The following is a 19,457-nucleotide window of genomic DNA, read 5'->3' on the forward strand; positions in this document are numbered from 1 at the left end:
TATGCTTGCTGGCTCAGATGTCCAAGCTCCAGGATATTTCCAGTCCTTTGTCACCTCCAAGCTCCAGGATCTCTTTCCCAAACCATGCTGTGCATTAATTATCACACTCGATTCAAGCTTGTGTCTTAGAATTTTTGACGGAGATAATGTCTACCATGTTCCATGGAGACACGTCTGTGTCTATTTATCATGATGTTTTCAAGGAATAAGCAGGGTTCCTAGTGTAGATTGGTGAGTAAAATATGTAGAACAAATGCAAAGAGATGAATGAGATGTTTGTTTGCACTAGAAGAAAGGAAGAAAGAAAGTAAGAAAGGAAGAAAGAAACACATGAAGGAAGGGAAGAAGGAAGGAAGAAAGGAAGGAAGGAAGGAAGGAAGGAAGGAAGGAAGGAAGGAAGGAAGGAAGGGACCAACGTGATAGGAAATAGTGAGCACCCAGGATTTAAGTCTAAGGTGATTTAAAAAATCCTCCTAGTTTGAAAAAGATCCTGTCCTTTGTAAGTTCATAAACACTGTATGTTACAGTGTAACTCTTTTTTTTTTTTCTTTTTGGTAGCTAGCATATACATTGATTTATTTGCATTTGAGACAATGTTTAAGAATTTCTATCCAGAGAACATTTCAGTAAGGAATGATTGGTCAGTGATTACCTCATTAACTATTTCCTATACATAACCTGATGGAACAAACTGAACACAACCTTCCAGTTTGCTTTCATCATTCCAGATGTGCACTTCCCCTTGTCAGAAACCCAGCCCTGCTCTACTGACCAAGCCAAGGAAACAGAAGCCGAGTTTCTCCCATTCTCTTGACCATGGGAATTAAAAGCTACAAGGAGAAACCAACCTCTACACAAAGATCTGTCTGTTAGAACCAAAACCAAAGAGCAGAGACCCTCTTCCTGGGCTGTGGGGCACTTTTGAGGTGGCTTCTGGCACTCTGGTCTTAAGAACAACCTTTCATGATGGCACAGAGTTCTGATGAGTTATAAAACAGTCTTGCAGCCACCTCTAGTGTGGTGCAGAAACGTAGTGGAATCAGACACAGATTTGTAGGAAAAAGGCAAAGGGAAGAACGACTAGAACTGGCCTGTAATCTCAGGTAGACAGTGCAGTAAGCAATTGCTCCTCCAGATACAAAGTGTGAAACAGGGGCCTAGAGAGACAGCTCTGTGGATCAGAGCATAGTCAGCTTTTCCAAAGGATCTGGGCTTAGTTCCCAGCCCCCACACAAGGCAGTTTACAACCACTTGTACTTCCAGGAACAAGGGATCCAACACCCTCTTCTGGCCTACACTTAAGTGTACATACTCCACACAAACGCGTACATACATACACATATACACACACACACTTTATTTTTATTATCACACATGTTTAGGGTGACTGTGCTGTTAGCTGGAATGCTACTGATAAGATCTCAATCCTGCTGGTGCTTGCGAACACACTGGGCTGAAAAGCCTTTTATCCAAATGAAATAGCACTGTGAGCCTCAGGTCCATCCAGTTCCTCACTCAACAAAGCAGGATTGATGTGGGGCAGATATGCGAGGCCAGGGAAGACATGCTATCCCTTGCTTGCTCTCCTGCCTTCCCACAATCAATACTCATTTAGTTATTTAACATTTGAGGAGAGAGACCACGCTTGGTTTTCATTTCTTGGTGACCTCGTCTAAAGTCCCCGTCTACAGCCTGTGTGGCTGTAGGCGATGTTCCTACTTGCCTGCCTTAGAGTCTGTTCTCTTGCTTCACAGTACCGTTGCCATCTGCTGGCAGTTTACTTGGTGGAAGCTTTGGCCTCCTAATTTATCCGTTACTTGCCAGCTGTCCAATCTTAGAATGATTTCCATGCTACGGAAGGGGGAAAGGGAGGCTTCGGCAAAATGACAAGCCATTTATTGTCCTGATAAATGACCAAATTAGCATATCTGTGCAATCCAAGTGAAATAAATTCTACCTAGAACTGGATGCAAATTGAATAGATCTGTTACTGTGTGGCAGGCAGAGAAGAAAAAAGAAAAGAAAAGAAAACAAAGCAAACACAAATCCCTCCTGGCCCCATTGACATAATCCCCAGGCATTTTCCCTCCTTCAGTAGGAATGCATTTCTCTGTCCACTTCCTTGTATGCAGAAACCTTCCATAATAAACATTTGTGAGAACTGTCACTGATCATCTGGGGGAAGTCAGCTGCAGTTGCAGACAGACCTTAACTTGTATATATCTCAGCCCTATAAGAAGGCTTGGGGTCATGTTTGGCTTAAATTTCTCAAGCAGGTGAGCATAGAGAATAGTTTAACGACCTGGAACACCACTTGGTCTGGGCTATGAACACACCCCTCTCCCAATAATGAACTTGGCAGTCTGAGACCCTTACCTGTGCATACTACACACACACACACACACACACACACACACACACACACACACACACTCCTCCCCAAACAATGTTGCTAGCCATCTGTCGGTAATCCAGGACCCTGCCTATACTGAGCTGACTGCACACACATCTCTGAACAGTAGAATAAGTTTTTCCTTCCCTTGATGGTTAAACACAGATAAACCCTTTCAGTCATGCTTTGTTATGTCTGGGTAAGACAATCTGGCCTAGATTGGATCGGGGTCTACATGCAACAAGACAAACTGTCCTCAAGTGTGAACTAGAGAGACTCTCCCGTTTGCCTTCTTATGACTATGCAAAATTGAGAATGACATATGATTAAAATTAGATGCATATGGAAAGGGGCATGTGTAGTAACACACAACAAACAAACACCTTATATAACTTAAACCCACCAATCAAAGTAGAGAACTACTCAAACTATGGCCGTAGTAAGGAAACTCCTTTTCCTCCTGTGCCCTCAAAACGAAGTCCCAAATAATAATTAGGCCCCTTGAGCTCCCTCACCCATGTGGCCTGCTAGCATTCTCAATAGCAGAGTTCTTTCTGATCTGTACAACTGTTCACTTTTGAATAATTTTCCTTGCTACCTTAACACTCTGTGTGATCCTTTCTTTCAATTCCTTGAGTAGGAATCCAAGAGCTTAGAAACACCCAGACCAGCCTTGACCACTATATCATAATCCATGAAAAAATATATTTATAACAATGAAAATAACTTGCTCTAAAACCATCAGTACCCAAAGCCTTTCTGTTTGAAATTCGTAACATGTGAAAGCAATGAAACCCAGTTAGAAACAGTTCGTAAAATTATATACTGGTGAGTCTGGCACTTGGGAACTTCCAGTCAAGTGTGTCCAACTTATAGCCTGTGGACTCCACGTGATTGAAGATAGCCATGAATGTGGCCCAACAGAAAAGCCATAAACCCACTTAAAACATTAAAGATGTTTCTGAAATTCTGTTGCTAACAACTGTATGATGGTTCTTGAGCATAAACTTTAAGAATGGCAATGTTGTGTCAATGTCAAAGGTGAGACACACCTATTGTTATTTGAATGTCCAGTGTTTCCCATGGGCTCATGTGGTCGAACACCAGCATTTGTCTCAGCTGCTGATGCACTGTGGGAAGATTGTGGAACCTTTTGGAGGTGGAGGAATTGAGCCACTTGGGGTATAAGACTTGAGGCTGAAGAGCCCAGGTTCAGTTCCTGCCTCCTGACTTTAGACACACCATGACCAGCTAGCCTCCCCATGTCTTCTCTGCCTGTCTGCTCTGCCATGAGGGGCTGAATCCTTCTGGAACTTTAAGCCACTCCCCTTAGAGTTGCTTTTGCCAGGCTATTTTTATCACAGCAATGGAAAATGAACTAAGACAATGCCTGCATGTAACATACAGTAAAACAGAGTACAAATTTCTTCATCTCTAGAGCTATCCACATGCCATGATATCTGCCTTTCATCAGTTAGGGGGGTCCCAGTTTGGGGAGTGGGTGAAAGCAATGTGAGTTGGGGACTGGAGTCCACCATGATCATGGCTGACTAACCTCCAGCAAGTGGAAACAAGACACAATGACATCAAGAACCAAGCATGAAATGTGGGATCTGCAGATGTCAGCCGAAAGCTGGGGGCTGAGGGACATGATCACCATGTCTTTGTCATGACCTTGTTAGACAAACTATAATCTGACATGTGATTTCTATGCTTTTCTGAAGGTACAAAATAAATTATGTCACACTGATACAGGATCTCTAACGGAACAATGTAAGGTTCTGCTTGGTTAGAGCTATTAGTTGAGAATGCAATATTTTAAGAGAAACAAGTTTATTTTTTATCTAATATATTTCCTATTTGTTATCTAACTAATATCATGAGATAGTTATTCATTAGTCAAGTTTTCATCTGGCTCCCAAATGTATCTAAAATTCTCTACAAAGAACTTTTGTAGAGATAACTTCAAAGTTCTTTATTAATGAGATATGATGAGGTAAGAGAGACCAGACATGATCACCTATCACACAATGTCATTCAGACTTGGACAAAAGAAAGGACAGGGTAGTGGCCTCCATAAGGAAAGCAAGGGAGATCAAGAAGCCTTAAGACTGCCCTTCACAGAGAGGTCACCAAGCTGCATGCAGAGAGAAAACCAAGGAGAACACCCCATAAACTGAGGTGATGGGGTTTATAACCCAAGGAAATTAAGGAGCCTAGAATTTGCAGTACAGAATTTTAGATATAACCAAGAAAGAGAAGCCCCAGGGACCTTCAGAGGGCTCCTTTAAATTTTAGCTGAATATTACCCTGGGTATGCATGTGAAGCTGGGGAAAGAACAGCTAGAACACCCCTTGAAGCTCATTTTGTAAGCTCATATTGAAATCATTTGGTTTCCACCACTGAAAGGAAAGAGCAACACACAGGTCATCATGTAATGTGCTCAGCTAGCATCTCACTAACAAGCAGCAAATGAGCCCTGGAGGGGTAAGCTTCGGGCAAGCCTCAAAAGCCGGAAACTGGGTTGAGCCTAACTCCATCCCAGAACAAAATCACAAATTGCTAAGGGGATGGAGAAATATCGAGTACCGAGCACGGTAAGCCTTTCAATGTTTGGCAGGTGATTAGAAAAATAAGCCACGTGCAAAGGAGTAAGAACACAGTGCTTGTATCAAAGATAAAGGTGAGTCAGTAGAAACAGACTAGGAAAGAAGTCACCTCAACTACATGATCGAAGAGGCAGGCAGAAGGTGAGGTTGGAAATAAAAGAAAAAAAGATTCAACACTTCTGGATGTAGACACTATAATATAGAAATAAATATATATTCAAATGTATATACACTAAATGGAGTTAATGAAACATGGCAGTACATAAGAGAGAAAAAAGAGACAGACTAACTTACAGACACATCAGCCTGTATCTTACAAAATGAAACAAAATCTAAAGGTAATAAGTATACACTCCTCAAGTGAATTCATGTGCACGCAGGGTTTCCCGAACAGTGGTGGGGGTAAATTTAGAACAAATACTTAAACTAAATACTAAAAGTTTGATGCAAAGTTTAAAGCCATACTGCCCAATAATTCAAGGACTCTCAAATAGAAGAAATAACTTTATACAACATACACAATCAGATTATTTTTAACTGGTGATAAGGAGAAATTTTAAAAGGGCTCTGTGGGGGGTGGGCAAGCGCATTGCACACAGAGGAGAAAAGATGAGAATGATAACAGGTTTTCTGCTGTTAACACGCAGGTAAGAAGACAATGAACATTATTTTGAAGACACTAAAAGAAAAATACATTAACATAGAATTCTACATTCCGAGAAAATATATTTCAATAACAAAAAGAAATTAAGGCCTTTTTTGGCTTATAGAAACTGAGACAATTTGTTATCAACAGACCTGTACTATTAGAAAGATTCCAGATATAAGAAAAAAAAAAAAGATCTAAGGTGAAGATTCAAACCTAAATGAAAATAATTTACTGTGTTGATACAAATTAGTCCAAGGTAAGAGGATGAGAAAAAGATATGTCAGTCAGGAGAAGCTGTGGTGACTATATTAACTCCAGGGAGAAAATGTGTGGAACAGAGAATGGGCTGGCACACAGAAGGTCCCTCTGTAATAAGATACAAGTATGATTTATTCAGACAAATTAATAATCTAAAATACTAATGGACCTAACAAGAGATTTCCATAAGAACTCAAACAAAACCTAAAAATTAAAAGAAAGAAGTAGCAGAAAACCAAAAGGCACTTCCTTAGTTACTAAATCTAACTTAAGTTATGGTTTTGCTAAATTAAATCACTTTTCTTAAAAATTTCCATTATGTTTCTAGATAGACAAGCCATTCACTAAAGTCTCATTCATCCCTGTGCTTCACGTTACCTTCTCATGAGCTGCCAAACCAAGGCCAACGTGAGAGTGTGGTTTCCTTCATTGAGGTCCTGTCCTGCGATGCCAACTAGGGAAAATTTAGCTTGATTCTTCCCCAAATCCACTGCATAATTACAGTTCTCCAGCTGTGAGTGAGGCAAAAAGAAAACCACTTAGGCATCACCTTGGTTATGATAAATATCAGAGAATGATCAAAATAAAGATACAAAATTAAACAAATCAGACCTGTGTAATCTCAAATAATAGTTGGTTCTGCACTAATGAGTTACATTAATTAAAACTAGAGGAAACTTACTATCACAAGCACGTTCATGAGCATTTAAAGTACGTTGTGAGCCAGCCTCAGGGATCTGTCTGTGATATTTCTAAAATAGCTAGACCTTTGGGCATAGATAGACAGCAAAAATATATATTCTCTGTCCTATGTACACATAGTGGATAGGCATGTAGGCAAATCATCCTGTGGCTGGCTACTCGTAGACCATTATGGACCACAGAGGGTGTGTGAGATGGCTCAGCAGGTAAAGGACAACCTGAGTTCGAGTCTCAGAACATACATGGTGGGAAAGAACTGATTCCTGTAAGGTGTGCTCTGACCTCCATATGCATGCTATAGCATATGTGTATGTTTGCATGTATTTCCACACATGCACACAGGCGCATGTGCATACACACACACACACTAAATAACTATAAAAAACGACCACAGAGATGACGAGTGGTGAGAAGTGGCTGTACCGACCCTATCGTTACAAGACAATGTTCCCACTGTGTTGACAGTAGGCAAACCGTACCAGCCAAGCTGCAAGCATGAACCTCCAGTTCCTTAGAAAATTAGAATGAAGACCTTGCTGGGTGGGAGGAGACCCTGTGGCTTTGCTTTCTCTAATTACCTTAATTGGAAAATTTTCATGATAATGAGTAGAGACATCCAACATGAATTATAAATAAGCAATCAACTGCAATGACAGGTTCACCGTAATGGAAATATTCATAAGGTCTCCGACTGCTGCTGTTAGTACCTGCTGAACACGCAACAAAGCTTGGCCACCGGAGAGTGCACTCACAAAGAGCTTCTGCAGGCCAATGCTACCAACCTGCCTCGTGGCCCATCAGGAAAATCATTGTTTACCTTTTTCATATTGCCCCCCAGCTTGGGGTATGGAGGTTTGTTTACTCTGTTCCAGTCAACAGGGACTTTGATCTTTTCATAGAGCTGGAAGATGACCAGGGCATCCGATAAGTCGCTGAACAAAACAAACACACAGAATTCTCAGAGATCCAACATTTTGCCCACAGACTATAGTAAGTAAGTGAGGCTCTTAGTTCCTGCAACATTCCTAGGGACCCTAGAAATTTGGTAGGAGTAGTTCCATCTTTAAAAATGTAGACATTGTGATTCAGAGAGAGGTCGACCCTCTCAGGTGACCATGTCTCTTCCATGGACAAAAACTGCCTTTAGCCAGGAACAGAAATGTGGCTTTGACAACAGCACAGCACAGGAGGCGTTAACTGAAAACACTCTCTGTTTTGCCTGCTCCTGGGAAGCTCATGAGCTTCTGACATGCAGCAAGCTGGCTACTTTGCAGAGGTATCATGTTCATATCAAATACAGTGATAACTGAGGCACTGAAGTGAGTTCCTCAGCAGAGCAGGTCCTGTGGTACTTCTGTATCCCACCAAAGTACATGCTTGGGAAGGAAACACACACCACAGAGGTATGGTGTGTGAGATCCTATGCTCTTTCAGTGTCTCTGTGTTCCACATGAAGGATGAGCCCCAATTCTTCTTACCTGTACAAATGATTGACTCGAGGGTTAACGCCCAGGGAGTTCATCCAGTTCCTGAATGTTCGCTCTTCCCTCGTCTCACCTAGGTTAGTGAAGACTGGTTAAGACATGACCTAGAACAGGGCTTGTTTATGATCTAAGTTTATCTGCACTGGATGCAATACAGAGGAAAGCTGTGGAGTAGAGCAGACACTATACAGGTGGGCTGATAATCTGCTAGTTTTCCCCCATTTAATTTCTACAAGCATTTCTATAGCATCTAACAAGATTTGGAGGCACCAAGGAGGCCCCACAGAGCCAGCTGGACACATTGAGGGAGGAGGCAGGTATGTTTGCTGTTCTCAGTAAGACTGGGGAAGAACAATATAGCCCACATTTGGAAGTGTGAAATTGCACTTCATTCTCTGGGGTCAAAAGGTCGAATAGGAATGAGGAGATTAGAGCATTTGGGAAGACCTTGAGATATGAGAGTAGCAAGACTGTAAACATGAGCCTAGAGGAAGTAATAGGCACACTCTCCATTCAGAATACTGAAAAGCGATGTGTCAGAATCTGCGCAGTGTAGCTGCAGAGCTAAGACTGTCTAGAGGCTGCAGCCAGGAGTGGGAATCTCTGTGTGCATGGTAGCAGATTTACACTGATGTATTACACAGTGCCAGTCATTGCAGGTTCTTAGGCTTGATTGCTATAATAAATTCTTGAGCAAGGCAGAGAAACAATGAAAACTATGCCAGATGTGCCTGGCAGTGGTGTGCAGAATTACTGAAGGGTGATATGCATTTATATTAATCACGCAGAAGGGATCATACAGAAGGAAGCACAGTTAACTGTTTGATGAATGGAGGGAAGGTCCCTACGATCTACTAAGACAATTGATGCATGAGACAATATGAGTCCAGAAGAGCAGAAAGGGAAAACAATCTAGAAGACATTTCGAATGAAGAATTATTGGCTTTATTTGTTTACGTAATAGATTAAGAGTGAAGGGCAGAAAATACCTTAGTAGAACTCAAGACCATTAGTTTTGGTGACCAAAATAAAAACAAAATGGAACAAAATGCAATGGTGAATTGAAATGAGAGTTACTAACTTAAGAATGTGGTGTACAAGGGGCAGGGAATGAGGAAGGAACGGGGAGGCGGGAGGATTCAGTTTGGCTTTTATGTGCTTTATTGGGAAAGACCGAATGGTGGCGCCAGAGTGGCAGCTGGAATGGACGACTGACTAGGCTTGATGCACAGATTGAAGATCAGGAGAACACACAACCACTAAACCATCACTTATCCGAAGCAGCAGGCTTGGATGTGAATGACACTGTGTCAATAACCAGACTAAGGCACCGTTGAAAGGGTTTTAGAGAACAATAACGTGGACTTTCTTGAGCTAATAGCACCCATTCAATATTAATTTTTCCTTTACTTTTCTATTGATGTAGAGATCAGGTCATGTTTTTAAAATGGATCAGTAACTATCCCCGGAATCATTAGCCAGTCGAAGCTGAGCTGGCTGGTTACATGCCATGTGTCCGATATTAGGGATTTTTATTTGTAAAATATGACTGTCAGGATTCTGCTTTAAAATGCTCTCCTGTGTCCTACTGACCTGGAGAAGACAAAAAAAATAAAAGTGAAGCCACCACAACCTAGTATAAGTTAAGCATCACTTCTTATGGTGACTGGAGGCCCGTTTCTAGCCTCTAGGAATTAACACAGTCCTTTGAGTATATAAATTAGAATTCTGGAGCTTAGAGTTTATTTCATCTAGTAATTAAATACAATGTCTTCCCTAAAACAGTTACTAACTGATGATGCCTATGTATAATGGATGTGATCTAATTGTATTTGATTATTGCTGCTTGGCTATAATTGACTTGATTAATTCATTCTATTTGTTGTATATTGGAGAACTGATGGCCTGCTTGTGTATGTGATGGGTGTGTGTTTGCTTCAGGGCTGATTTTTGAATTGCCAATGAACCAGAGCTCTGAGCAGTTTTTCCTGAGCATCTCAAAGCAGCTACAGTATAGTTACCTTCGAGAGCCCCCCAGTCAATGTCCTGGTTCTCGGGTTTGTGTAAGGCGGGGTACTTGTTAAAGAGGTTGGCAATGAAGGCCAGGTTCAACTTGGGGTTCCCTCGGACAACATCGGTGGCTGTGACAAACTGCCGGCAGCCCAGCCTCTCCGCCTGCTGCAGCATGCACTCTGCCCTCTGGATGTCATCCTTCTCCTGCAATGAAAAGGATGTCAAAAGGCTGGGTCAAGCACCCATGTGCATGTGAGCAAGCATAACATGAGAAAGAAGATCTCATGAGTGTGCCCAGTGAGCGCCTACCACAGGCAGATCCTCACCAGAGCTTACTGTCACACATACCACATGCACCCAAGTCACAAAGTCACAGGATCCATAACTGACACCAGGATCCCCTCCTGAGTGAACAAGTTCAGATGAACATCTAGTTGCACTTTTGAAAAGAAATGCAGGACAATCTGACATCTTATCCTATGCATTGATTAAATTATTTCGGTAGTTAAGCTTCTTTATAGTTTATTCTGCACAGACTTTATGAGAATTTGCACTATTAAAAAGTTTAATAAAAAGGAATAATTTATATTCCTATTTCTAATTCATAGCAGACATTTGCAGTCGTAAATTAAGAACATCTGATTTATACAATTACTTTTCCCACTTTAGGTTGGTTAAAATCCAAAGTAATTATCAACCTCCATACTGCCAATCGTATATATGCCATAATAGCTTGGCTTTGGCAAATTTCAGGTTGAGGACTGCAGCGCATGCTTAAATAAGTGAGGACAATTCCCAAGTCCCTTGTGATCAGACTCTGAAATAAGACCGAAGTGTCTTAGATGATGCTCCCATCTGTGTAAAGTCTATTGAAGCACCAACTTTCACAAAGTAAAAGGCTGACTTTAAAGCTACTCCTTAGTCCCCTGCAGTACTAGCAACTAGGAACAGCATTTCTTATTTGCTTTTACTGCATTTCCCCTTTGGAGTTCACTTCAATATTAACTCATTGGATTCAATCCCAGTGACTTTAAATGAAGTGTGTTAAAAAAACAAGATGATTGGTGTTACACAGGGTGGTGAAACTGAGGGACGTGAGCAGTGAGTCCGTGGTGGAGGTTTTCTCCCAAGCACTGTGAAACACAGACGAATGCAAACAAACAATAACAACAAAATCTCACGAATTTTCTCCTGACCCAATCACCACCCAAGGCATAAGGTCAGTTTTAGTTCTTTGTTAACTCGACACAAGCTAACATCATCTGAGAAGAGCAATCTCAACTGAGCAAATGCCTCCATGCGATTGGCCTGTAGGCAAATCTGTAGAGCATTTTCTAGATTGATGTGGGAGAGCCCATCTGGATGGGGCAAGTGTCACCCCTAGGTAGGTGGTTCTGATGGCTGGCACAGGAAAGCAGACGGAGCAAGCCAGTGAGCAGCACTCCTCCACGCCTTCCACTTCAGTTGCTGCCCTTCTGCCCTCTTCCTCTATGATGACTATGACTGAAAATGGTAAGCCAAAGTAAGCCAAATAAATCCTTTCTTCCCCCAAGTTGCTTTTGGTCACAGTGCCCTATCATGGCAATAGAAAGCTAATATATATATATATATACATATGAACTGATGCTCTAATCTGTAGACCCAGGTTGGTGTTGTTGAGCTTTTGAAATGATGGGCATACAAAGAAGTGCTCTGTGTGCTACATGGCACTTCATTAGTATCCATTTCTTATCCTGGTGTTTTATGTCCAGATTTAGTTTTCTATAATTAGTATCAAAAATTGCTGACAGCGTCCAATCGTTTAACAGACACTTAAGCAGAGTGCGGTGTTCTCTAAAGAGAAGAGGCACAGCCTTACCCTCAGTCCTGACATGTCAATCACAACAGCGGGGATCCCTTCTTCATCTCCTTTTGGAGCCACCTGCTCGAGCAGGTGGTAATAAGCTTTCGAGTCCTGAGAGAAAGTTAAGAAATCACAATATCAAAACAGTGCGGCTGGCTGCACACGTAACATGACAGACAATCATTTCCTAAAAGCAAACATCGTATTTCTTATTCCTGTCCTTCAGGAATACAGCAATTAACTGACCTAGAAACATTCACTCAACTAGACAGTTCCTCCGTCTAGCTGCATACTGTATTTGTGGACTCCTCAAAGGAGTCTAACAATTAAAAAAAATGACAGGATTAACATAAAAGGCAACACAAAGATTTTGTTGTCCTGGGGTTGGGGGGGGGAGAGGAACAATGTATTTACATGAGTTAAATTGTATACAGGAAAATGTGTCTCTACCTTTACACTGCTGTAGAAGTCAGCCAGCTAAGGTTTAATTAAAAAAAAAAAAAAAAAAAAAGCGACAGAGAAAGGAAGCACAGTTTAAAAATACATTCAAATGGACAATCAGCCAAAGAAAAGATTCCAAAGATAGACAATTGAGACATTAGCAAGTAGATTTTTTTTTTAAAATTACAACTTATTTATGTGTCTATGTGGAAGGAGCAGAAGACAACAGTCAGGAGGAGTCTGTTCTCTCCTTCCATCACGTGGGGCCTGGGGATTGTACTCAGGCCATTAGGCTTAACAGCGAGGGTACATTCACTGAGCCTTCTTGATCCCTGACCCCCTTTTTGTGACAGGGTTTCATCATGCACCATGGGTGGGCTGGCCTTGAACTTAATGTTCTCCCATGTATTCGAATGCAGCCTCCCAAGTATTGGGATTACAGCAACAAGTAGTCTTTCAGTAAAAGGAGAAATATCACCATGGTATATTCACCACTTCATATTTCTCTAAAAACTAGAAAACACAGCTAGCCTGGGTTATAATGAATTGAAATGACCCTGAATTCTGAAGTCTTATTGGATCCTTTAATATGCTTACTGACAAATAGAATTTCCAGAGTCATGATCTTAAAAAATACAAATTTATTCTCAGTCAATGGAAGCATACAGAATGCCACTTCATTTGCTGAGATGGTTTAAAAGCCTTTTAATTTAGTTTAAATACTTAAAGCTCAGGAGATGTGCTATTTTTAACCCATGTACACATCTCAGATACATGTGCTAGAACAGCTTCCTCTACATACACTGTGTAAGTGCCCCACTGACCTTCCCAAGTCTAAAATGGTTAATTACTTTAAGGATGTACCCTTTAGTGAGAGCAAATCAGACCCTTTATGACTAAGATCCTAATTTCAGGGACATAGTTTTCCATCCATGACAGAGCAGAACTATTGAACACACATGGAAACGTGGTCTGGCTGGCTCCTCTAAGCCCCATTTTGGATGGTGATGCTGAAAGACTGTTGATAACCAGTGGGAGTGTGCTTGGGGGAGCTCCCCAGGAGTGGGGGTTGGGGGAGTTTGGCTCATATACATGCTTTATCCTGACTGGCCCTTTGCCTGACATATGCAGAGTTCCAAATGCCACCAGATCAGTTCACATGATGCAGCAGCCAGAGGCTGCTGCTGCTACTCAGTGATAGGCCTGGTGGACTCTCGGCAGCTCATGTGACCTTTCCTCTGGCTCTTCGTCTTTGGAGACAGTTTCCTTTGTGTTTCAGAGAGTGGACACTGAAATCTTTCCTAATGCTGGTATCCCTGCACATCATCCTGTTGCTATGGGGACTGATCTTTCATGCATCTTAGCTAAACCTTAGCTGCGTTTCAGCCTGGTCCATTTGTCACTGGTTACAGCTGTTTCCTATCACCTTAATGCAGATTTTTCATAAATTTGAAGGTCACATGTCTGCATTCCTGGCTATTCTTTTATGGATTTCTTATTTGCTTTCTTACTTATGAAATCCTTACCTTAGAGCCTTGGTAAGGATTCAATGAGTCAATCATGCACTTATAAAAGTGCTTAGGCCAATATCTGACATGTAACAAGCACTGTGCTCACTTACTATTGTTAGTGGTCAGAAAGACATCTTTGTCTAACATTTAAAAAGGAAACCCTCTAAGATGGCACCCTTTATAAAACAAGAGACACTAAAATCTTACATACACTTTATTGTCTCAAGATCCATTTTCATGTGTGTATATACACGTGCATGTGTATACATCTGTATGATGTATGCACATGTATGTGCAGGTGTACTTTCCTGTTCATACATGGAGGCCAAAAGAGGGCACTGGATCTTTTGTAGCTGGAGTTATAAAGGTTTATGGGATGCCAGGCTTACTATATGAACTATAGGATAGGAACTCTGGCTCCCATAATTGCACAGCAAGCTGATAACCATTGAGAATCATCTCTCCGGACTCTGCATATACCCTCTTTACCCTAAAAGTAGTATTTCCCTTGCACCATCATGCTCTCTTGATGATCAACTTCCTACCACTGAAACTCAAAGCAAGACTCATCTCTCTTTGAAGCTGCACTAGGGCTCTGGGTGGATACGTGTGTGATTCAGGCCTAGAGCTGCACATTAACGTTGGGAGGCAGTAAGTGGCTCCAACAGGACCACAGCAAGCCTAGGAAGCTAAGACACAAGGCCTAGCATCTGTGCTTTCCCCGTGAACTCCACAAATCCCCTCCCTTGCGGTAGGCATGTTCAATGGTGTTCTCCTACCTTGATGTCAGTGCTGAAGTTGGTGATTTTGGTGCAGCCTGCGTTTTCTAGGTGGTAGTTAGCCCACCGCAGCAGAAGCTCTTCAGGAGACAACTTCATCAAATCCTCTAGGCTCTCTCCTTCTCTCAAAAGAGCAATCAGAGCTGAAGAGGTTTAAAAAAAAGTTGATCCAAAATAAGTATAAGGATGCTGTGGGGCATTTGTCTTCCCAGACGCGAGGCGTTGTCAGAAGACCAAGGAGCGGCACTGTCCCTTTGGATGTAATGTTTTAAAGTCCTTCCCATGAAAGAAGCAACTCACTAATACTTTCTAAAAGTGGTACATTACTGTGAGCTAACTTATTATTCCCATTTTTTTAAATTAGAAAAGACAAGGCAACAAGGACTCTCAAGCATTTGCCTAAGAACACGAGTTTCAGCATAAAGGTAACCATGGCGACTTGCTGGAAGTACTCTGTTGGGTCTATTGGACCACAGTTGATATCACAATGACACATCTGCTTTTGAGAGCTCAATTTTGCAATCATGATAATGTTCTCTTTTCTATTCCCACTGGTGTTTTATAATCCAAATGCTTACCTGTATAATTATAGAAACTCGGCAATGCAATCAACATTCCTCTATGTTTCCCCAGAAGAATAAATATTTTGTGCTTGGTTGGGTTTAAATTCCGTTGATTCGATTTCTCAAATCAATATTCTTCCTCTTGGGTTTCAAGATTCCTATTTGCTATTTCTTTGGTTTTTGCTTTTTAAATATAATGCTTAGTATTTTGGTTTTTAAAGTGATCTCTCAACATTTTCACTGTTTATTATAGCTCGAACACATGGATTTTTAAAAATATGGATAGCTAGGGCTGAAGAGATGGCTCAGCAGTTAAGAACCTAGCTACTCTTCCAGAGGATCTGGTTGAATTCCCAGCACCCACGTGATGACTCACAACCATTTATAACTCCAGTCTCAGGGGACCAAACACTGTCTTCCGGTCTCCAGAGGTACCAGGCATGCTTTTAGTACATAAATCTACAAACACTGATATGCACAAAATAAGTTTAAAATTTAATTTTAAATATGTATAACTGCAGAATATAATTTAGCTACAGATGTCAGAGTGGTGAGGTTTATACCTGAAGGTAATATTTGACTTGTGTGTCCCTTATTAAGGTACATGTCACTGCTTACATACATTCTTTAGAAATTTTCCCTGTTTACTTTTTTTAACCACAACACTAGGGAGTTGAACCTATGGCCCTATGGCCTTGCATATATATATATATATATATATATATATATATATATATATATATATATATACACACACACACAGGGTCTCAGTTAGTAGCCCAGGTTGGCCTTGAGTTCACTCAGCCTCCCAAGGAGCTTAGACTGTAGGTTGATGCCAGCAGGCCTGGTTTCTGTTCAGAATTTCAAAGTTATACGCGTGATTTTCTAATATTTTTTCTAAATGTATTGTATATATTTAAGGTGTATAATATGGTGTTTTTATGTACTGATCACAATAGGCACAGTGATGTGATCAATCAAGCAAATTAATGCACCATCAGCTTACAGCTGCTTTGTTCTCTTTTCTTTGGGTGGTAAACATACGTAAAAACCTACCTTTTGGCAAACTATCAGCATGGGCTGCGATAGGATTGACCGCAGCCCTAGGTCTCTAGACTCACCCACCCTGTATAAAGGCAACCTACAGCTTCGTTGATTGTCTGGATAAGATATAGACCAATCTTTCCCAATCTGGTGCATTTGTTAACGTATTTGAATGGGATTAGTCTCACAAAATATGCATGAAAACTTGTCTTGCTTGCTGCGAAGCCTCTGTAGACAATATGAGCCATGAAGCCGCTGCTGGGTTGGGGCTCCAGGCACATGAAGCTTCTACTCTAAAGCATTACTGCTGGTCTGTGGTCTCTAAAAGCTTTTGCGTTGTCTTTTTTTAAAGTCTGGTTTCATGGACAGGTTCTGCTACTTCAATACCATGGATTCAATATAACGGAGTGGTTTTCTCAGCTGGAGGATGCCTAATGTCTTCCTCCAGCCACCAACACACACAATGCTAGAGAGCTGTACTATTTTTTCTCTTACCTTCATTTCTGCTGAGTTCAATGTCAGCAAACAACCCAATCTTGATGACTTGCCACAGAAGTCCCAGGACCAGGTAAGGCTTCCCCTCCTTCAGGTCCTCAGCCCCGATATTAACCACATGGCACCCAATGGCGGAGGCAGAGTTCAGAGCCAAATTCAAGTTTTCCTGAGGGAGAAAAAGTATGCAAGCTTAGTTCCTTCACCTTGCCAATGCCAAGTGATTACCGATTATCATCAGTGGTGATGTTGTCCTGGAATGGTCACGGACCCAGAGGCAAGGTCTTCACTAGTCTTAACACTCAGAAAAATAATAATGGGAAAAGACCTCATAACCCACATACTGAGCTTTTGCAGTGACATACTCAATCAAACCAGTACCCAGTGTGGAAGACCCATTATGGCATGAGATTAATGAATCTTATGTTCTTCTATTTTTGTACTCTGATGAATCCGTGACAGTCAGCGCCTCCATTAGCTGGAGGGAGTCCTGTCACGGCCTATGGCTAAGAAGACAATTGTTGATGTAAATTAGGGTTGCAAAAAAAGAACAACAGAATAGCCTTTTGATTTGCAAATTTAAAAAAAATGGAAAAAGAAAAAAGTGATATAAATCAAGTTCCAGGAAAAGATGGATGGGTTTTTAACAGAACAAGATACTGAATCTCCAGATGCTAACTAGAAAGCCTGCACAGGCACACAGGCCTGAGGCTCCAGGATGCTAGACCAACCACGCATCTACTGTAACTCATCCACAGCTGGGACAGTGTGAGCGCTCAGTCTCTATGTCCTATTTTTGGTCCCATGAAGGAAGAGGTCAGTGTCAGAGAGGTCGACAAGCTTTTTTGTTTGCATGATAAATTAAGAACAAAACAAACTCTACCAGAAAGTCCTTCCTGACGGTTAAAACTGGCGAATAAAAATATTGTTTCTATTATAGCCGAGTTTATGAGTAAATATACCACTAAGTGCATCCCCATATGTTCAATTACTGCTCCCAGCTTGGTTATGCTTCCATTTTAAAAGTACACAGGGTCACTTATGTCCACACAAGAGACGATGTATTATTCATGACTTAAGGTATTAGACATGGTACCTGAGCTAGAGAATTACAATAATGTTAAAATATTGGAACATAAGCTAGAAACACAGCTTCTTATTCCCTGCTACTGACTATTTTGGTTAGTCAACAAGCGGAGAGATAGAAGCAGGTTGCACTTATTCCACTCTGGGCCGTCAGCAGTGCCAAGGAGGCCTGCACAGCGTTTCCCACTTTCTATCCTTCCCCTTGCCTAAGAAGGCTTCTCTTCTCAGCTACTAACGCACGCCGGCCTCCCTTCTTGACTGCCGCACCAATCAAACATAAGACACCAATGTGTGCTTCTACCCCATGGTTGTAAGACACCACCGACCAAGGCCTAAGTTGTGGGGAATGAAGTGTGAGCTTTTGCAGAGGCTGACTCAGCCAGGACAGTGCTCATTCCCACCAGGCCAGTGCCACCCTTGGGGAGCAGTGGGGAGCCCCACCTGAATGGTGAATGGCGTGAGCTTCTTCTTGTTGATTGTTCTTTCATCAATAGTGTCGGGCACGGACAGGTTAACCATTTTACTGAAAGAGAAGCAATCAAATTAAAGAAAGCAGCCCTCTGAGTAACAGAATTCCATGGGGTTGGATTTAAATTTGAGCAGGACCCTGACTGAACACGCCAGCAACATACTTTTTATACACGGTTTACGAGAGTCGTGCCTCTGCGGTTAGATTCACTGGCAGTGTTCACGAAGCTATCACGATGCGCTGAGGTAAGAAGGAAGGTCCCCCTTGCTTCATTCACCTAAGCTGTAAAAATGCCCTGGTTCCCTTAGAAGAGTAGCTCTCAACCTTCCTAACACTGCCAACCCTTCAATACAGCTCCTCGAGCTGTGCTGACCCCCAACCACATAATTATTTCATTGCTACTTCATAACTGTAATTTTGCTACAGTTATGGATCATAATGTAAATATCTGATACGGGACCCCAAAAAGGTCATGACCTTGAGAACCACTCCCTTAAAACTTTATTGAATTCTCTGTGGGTGATTAAAGCAGATCCCCATGACTTTCTCAGCCTTATATATTGTCCCCACTATGCAAGAAACTGTTGCGATTTTTCTGGGTTTATATAATATCTACATTTCTATTTGACACCTAATCAATACCTTTGACCACACGTATAATGGCTCACCCTAACATTCTGCAGCCGTTTGATCAATGTGCGATGAGTTTTCCTCACTTAAGTGTCCAGTACAGTGATCAGACATTTAGAGCAAGCAACTGATGTTTATGTTTTCATAACTGATTTTGTCCAAGGTATTCTTTGTTTAATCCTCAACAGGACATTTAAGGTATTCCCTCAGTAACCTCCATTTTATTTAAAGAAAGGACATAGAAAACAAACCTCCAAACGAAAGCCAGACTTGGTAGTGCAGGCGCATAATCTTAGCTGCTCAAGAGGCTGAGGCAGGAGGATCACAAGTCCAAGGTCTGTCTGGGCTAGAGAAGAGGCTCAAGGCCGATGTAACCACCTTACTGAGACCCTGTCTCATTGTAAATGAGCAGAGGGAGGCTGGAAATGTGGCTCAGTGGGTCCCTGCCCAGCACGTGGGAGGCTCTGCACGTGGAAGGCTCTGAGTTTGAC

The 19,457-nt window shown here is 41.7% G+C and overlaps 1 protein-coding gene across 12 annotated transcripts in view; it reads right to left on the reverse strand.

The window, feature by feature from the left end:
- The window catches only part of Lcp1 (lymphocyte cytosolic protein 1), a 95,671-nt gene that overhangs the window by 7,862 nt on the left and 68,352 nt on the right, over positions 1 to 19,457 (reverse strand). For all 12 annotated transcript variants that reach the window (XM_076930718.1, XM_076930714.1, XM_076930711.1 and 9 more), the window contains 8 exons: positions 18,309 to 18,390; positions 16,785 to 16,950; positions 14,683 to 14,825; positions 11,967 to 12,062; positions 10,117 to 10,312; positions 8,090 to 8,168; positions 7,429 to 7,543; positions 6,288 to 6,421 (listed from right to left, as the gene is read on the reverse strand). In XM_076930718.1, coding sequence (XP_076786833.1) covers positions 6,288 to 6,421; positions 7,429 to 7,543; positions 8,090 to 8,168; positions 10,117 to 10,312; positions 11,967 to 12,062; positions 14,683 to 14,825; positions 16,785 to 16,950; positions 18,309 to 18,390 — 1,011 coding nt within the window. The remainder of the gene's footprint in view (positions 1 to 6,287; positions 6,422 to 7,428; positions 7,544 to 8,089; positions 8,169 to 10,116; positions 10,313 to 11,966; positions 12,063 to 14,682; positions 14,826 to 16,784; positions 16,951 to 18,308; positions 18,391 to 19,457) is intronic.

This window comes from Arvicanthis niloticus, chromosome 3, assembly GCF_011762505.2.
Source record: "Arvicanthis niloticus isolate mArvNil1 chromosome 3, mArvNil1.pat.X, whole genome shotgun sequence".
Taxonomy (NCBI): domain Eukaryota; kingdom Metazoa; phylum Chordata; class Mammalia; order Rodentia; family Muridae; genus Arvicanthis; species Arvicanthis niloticus.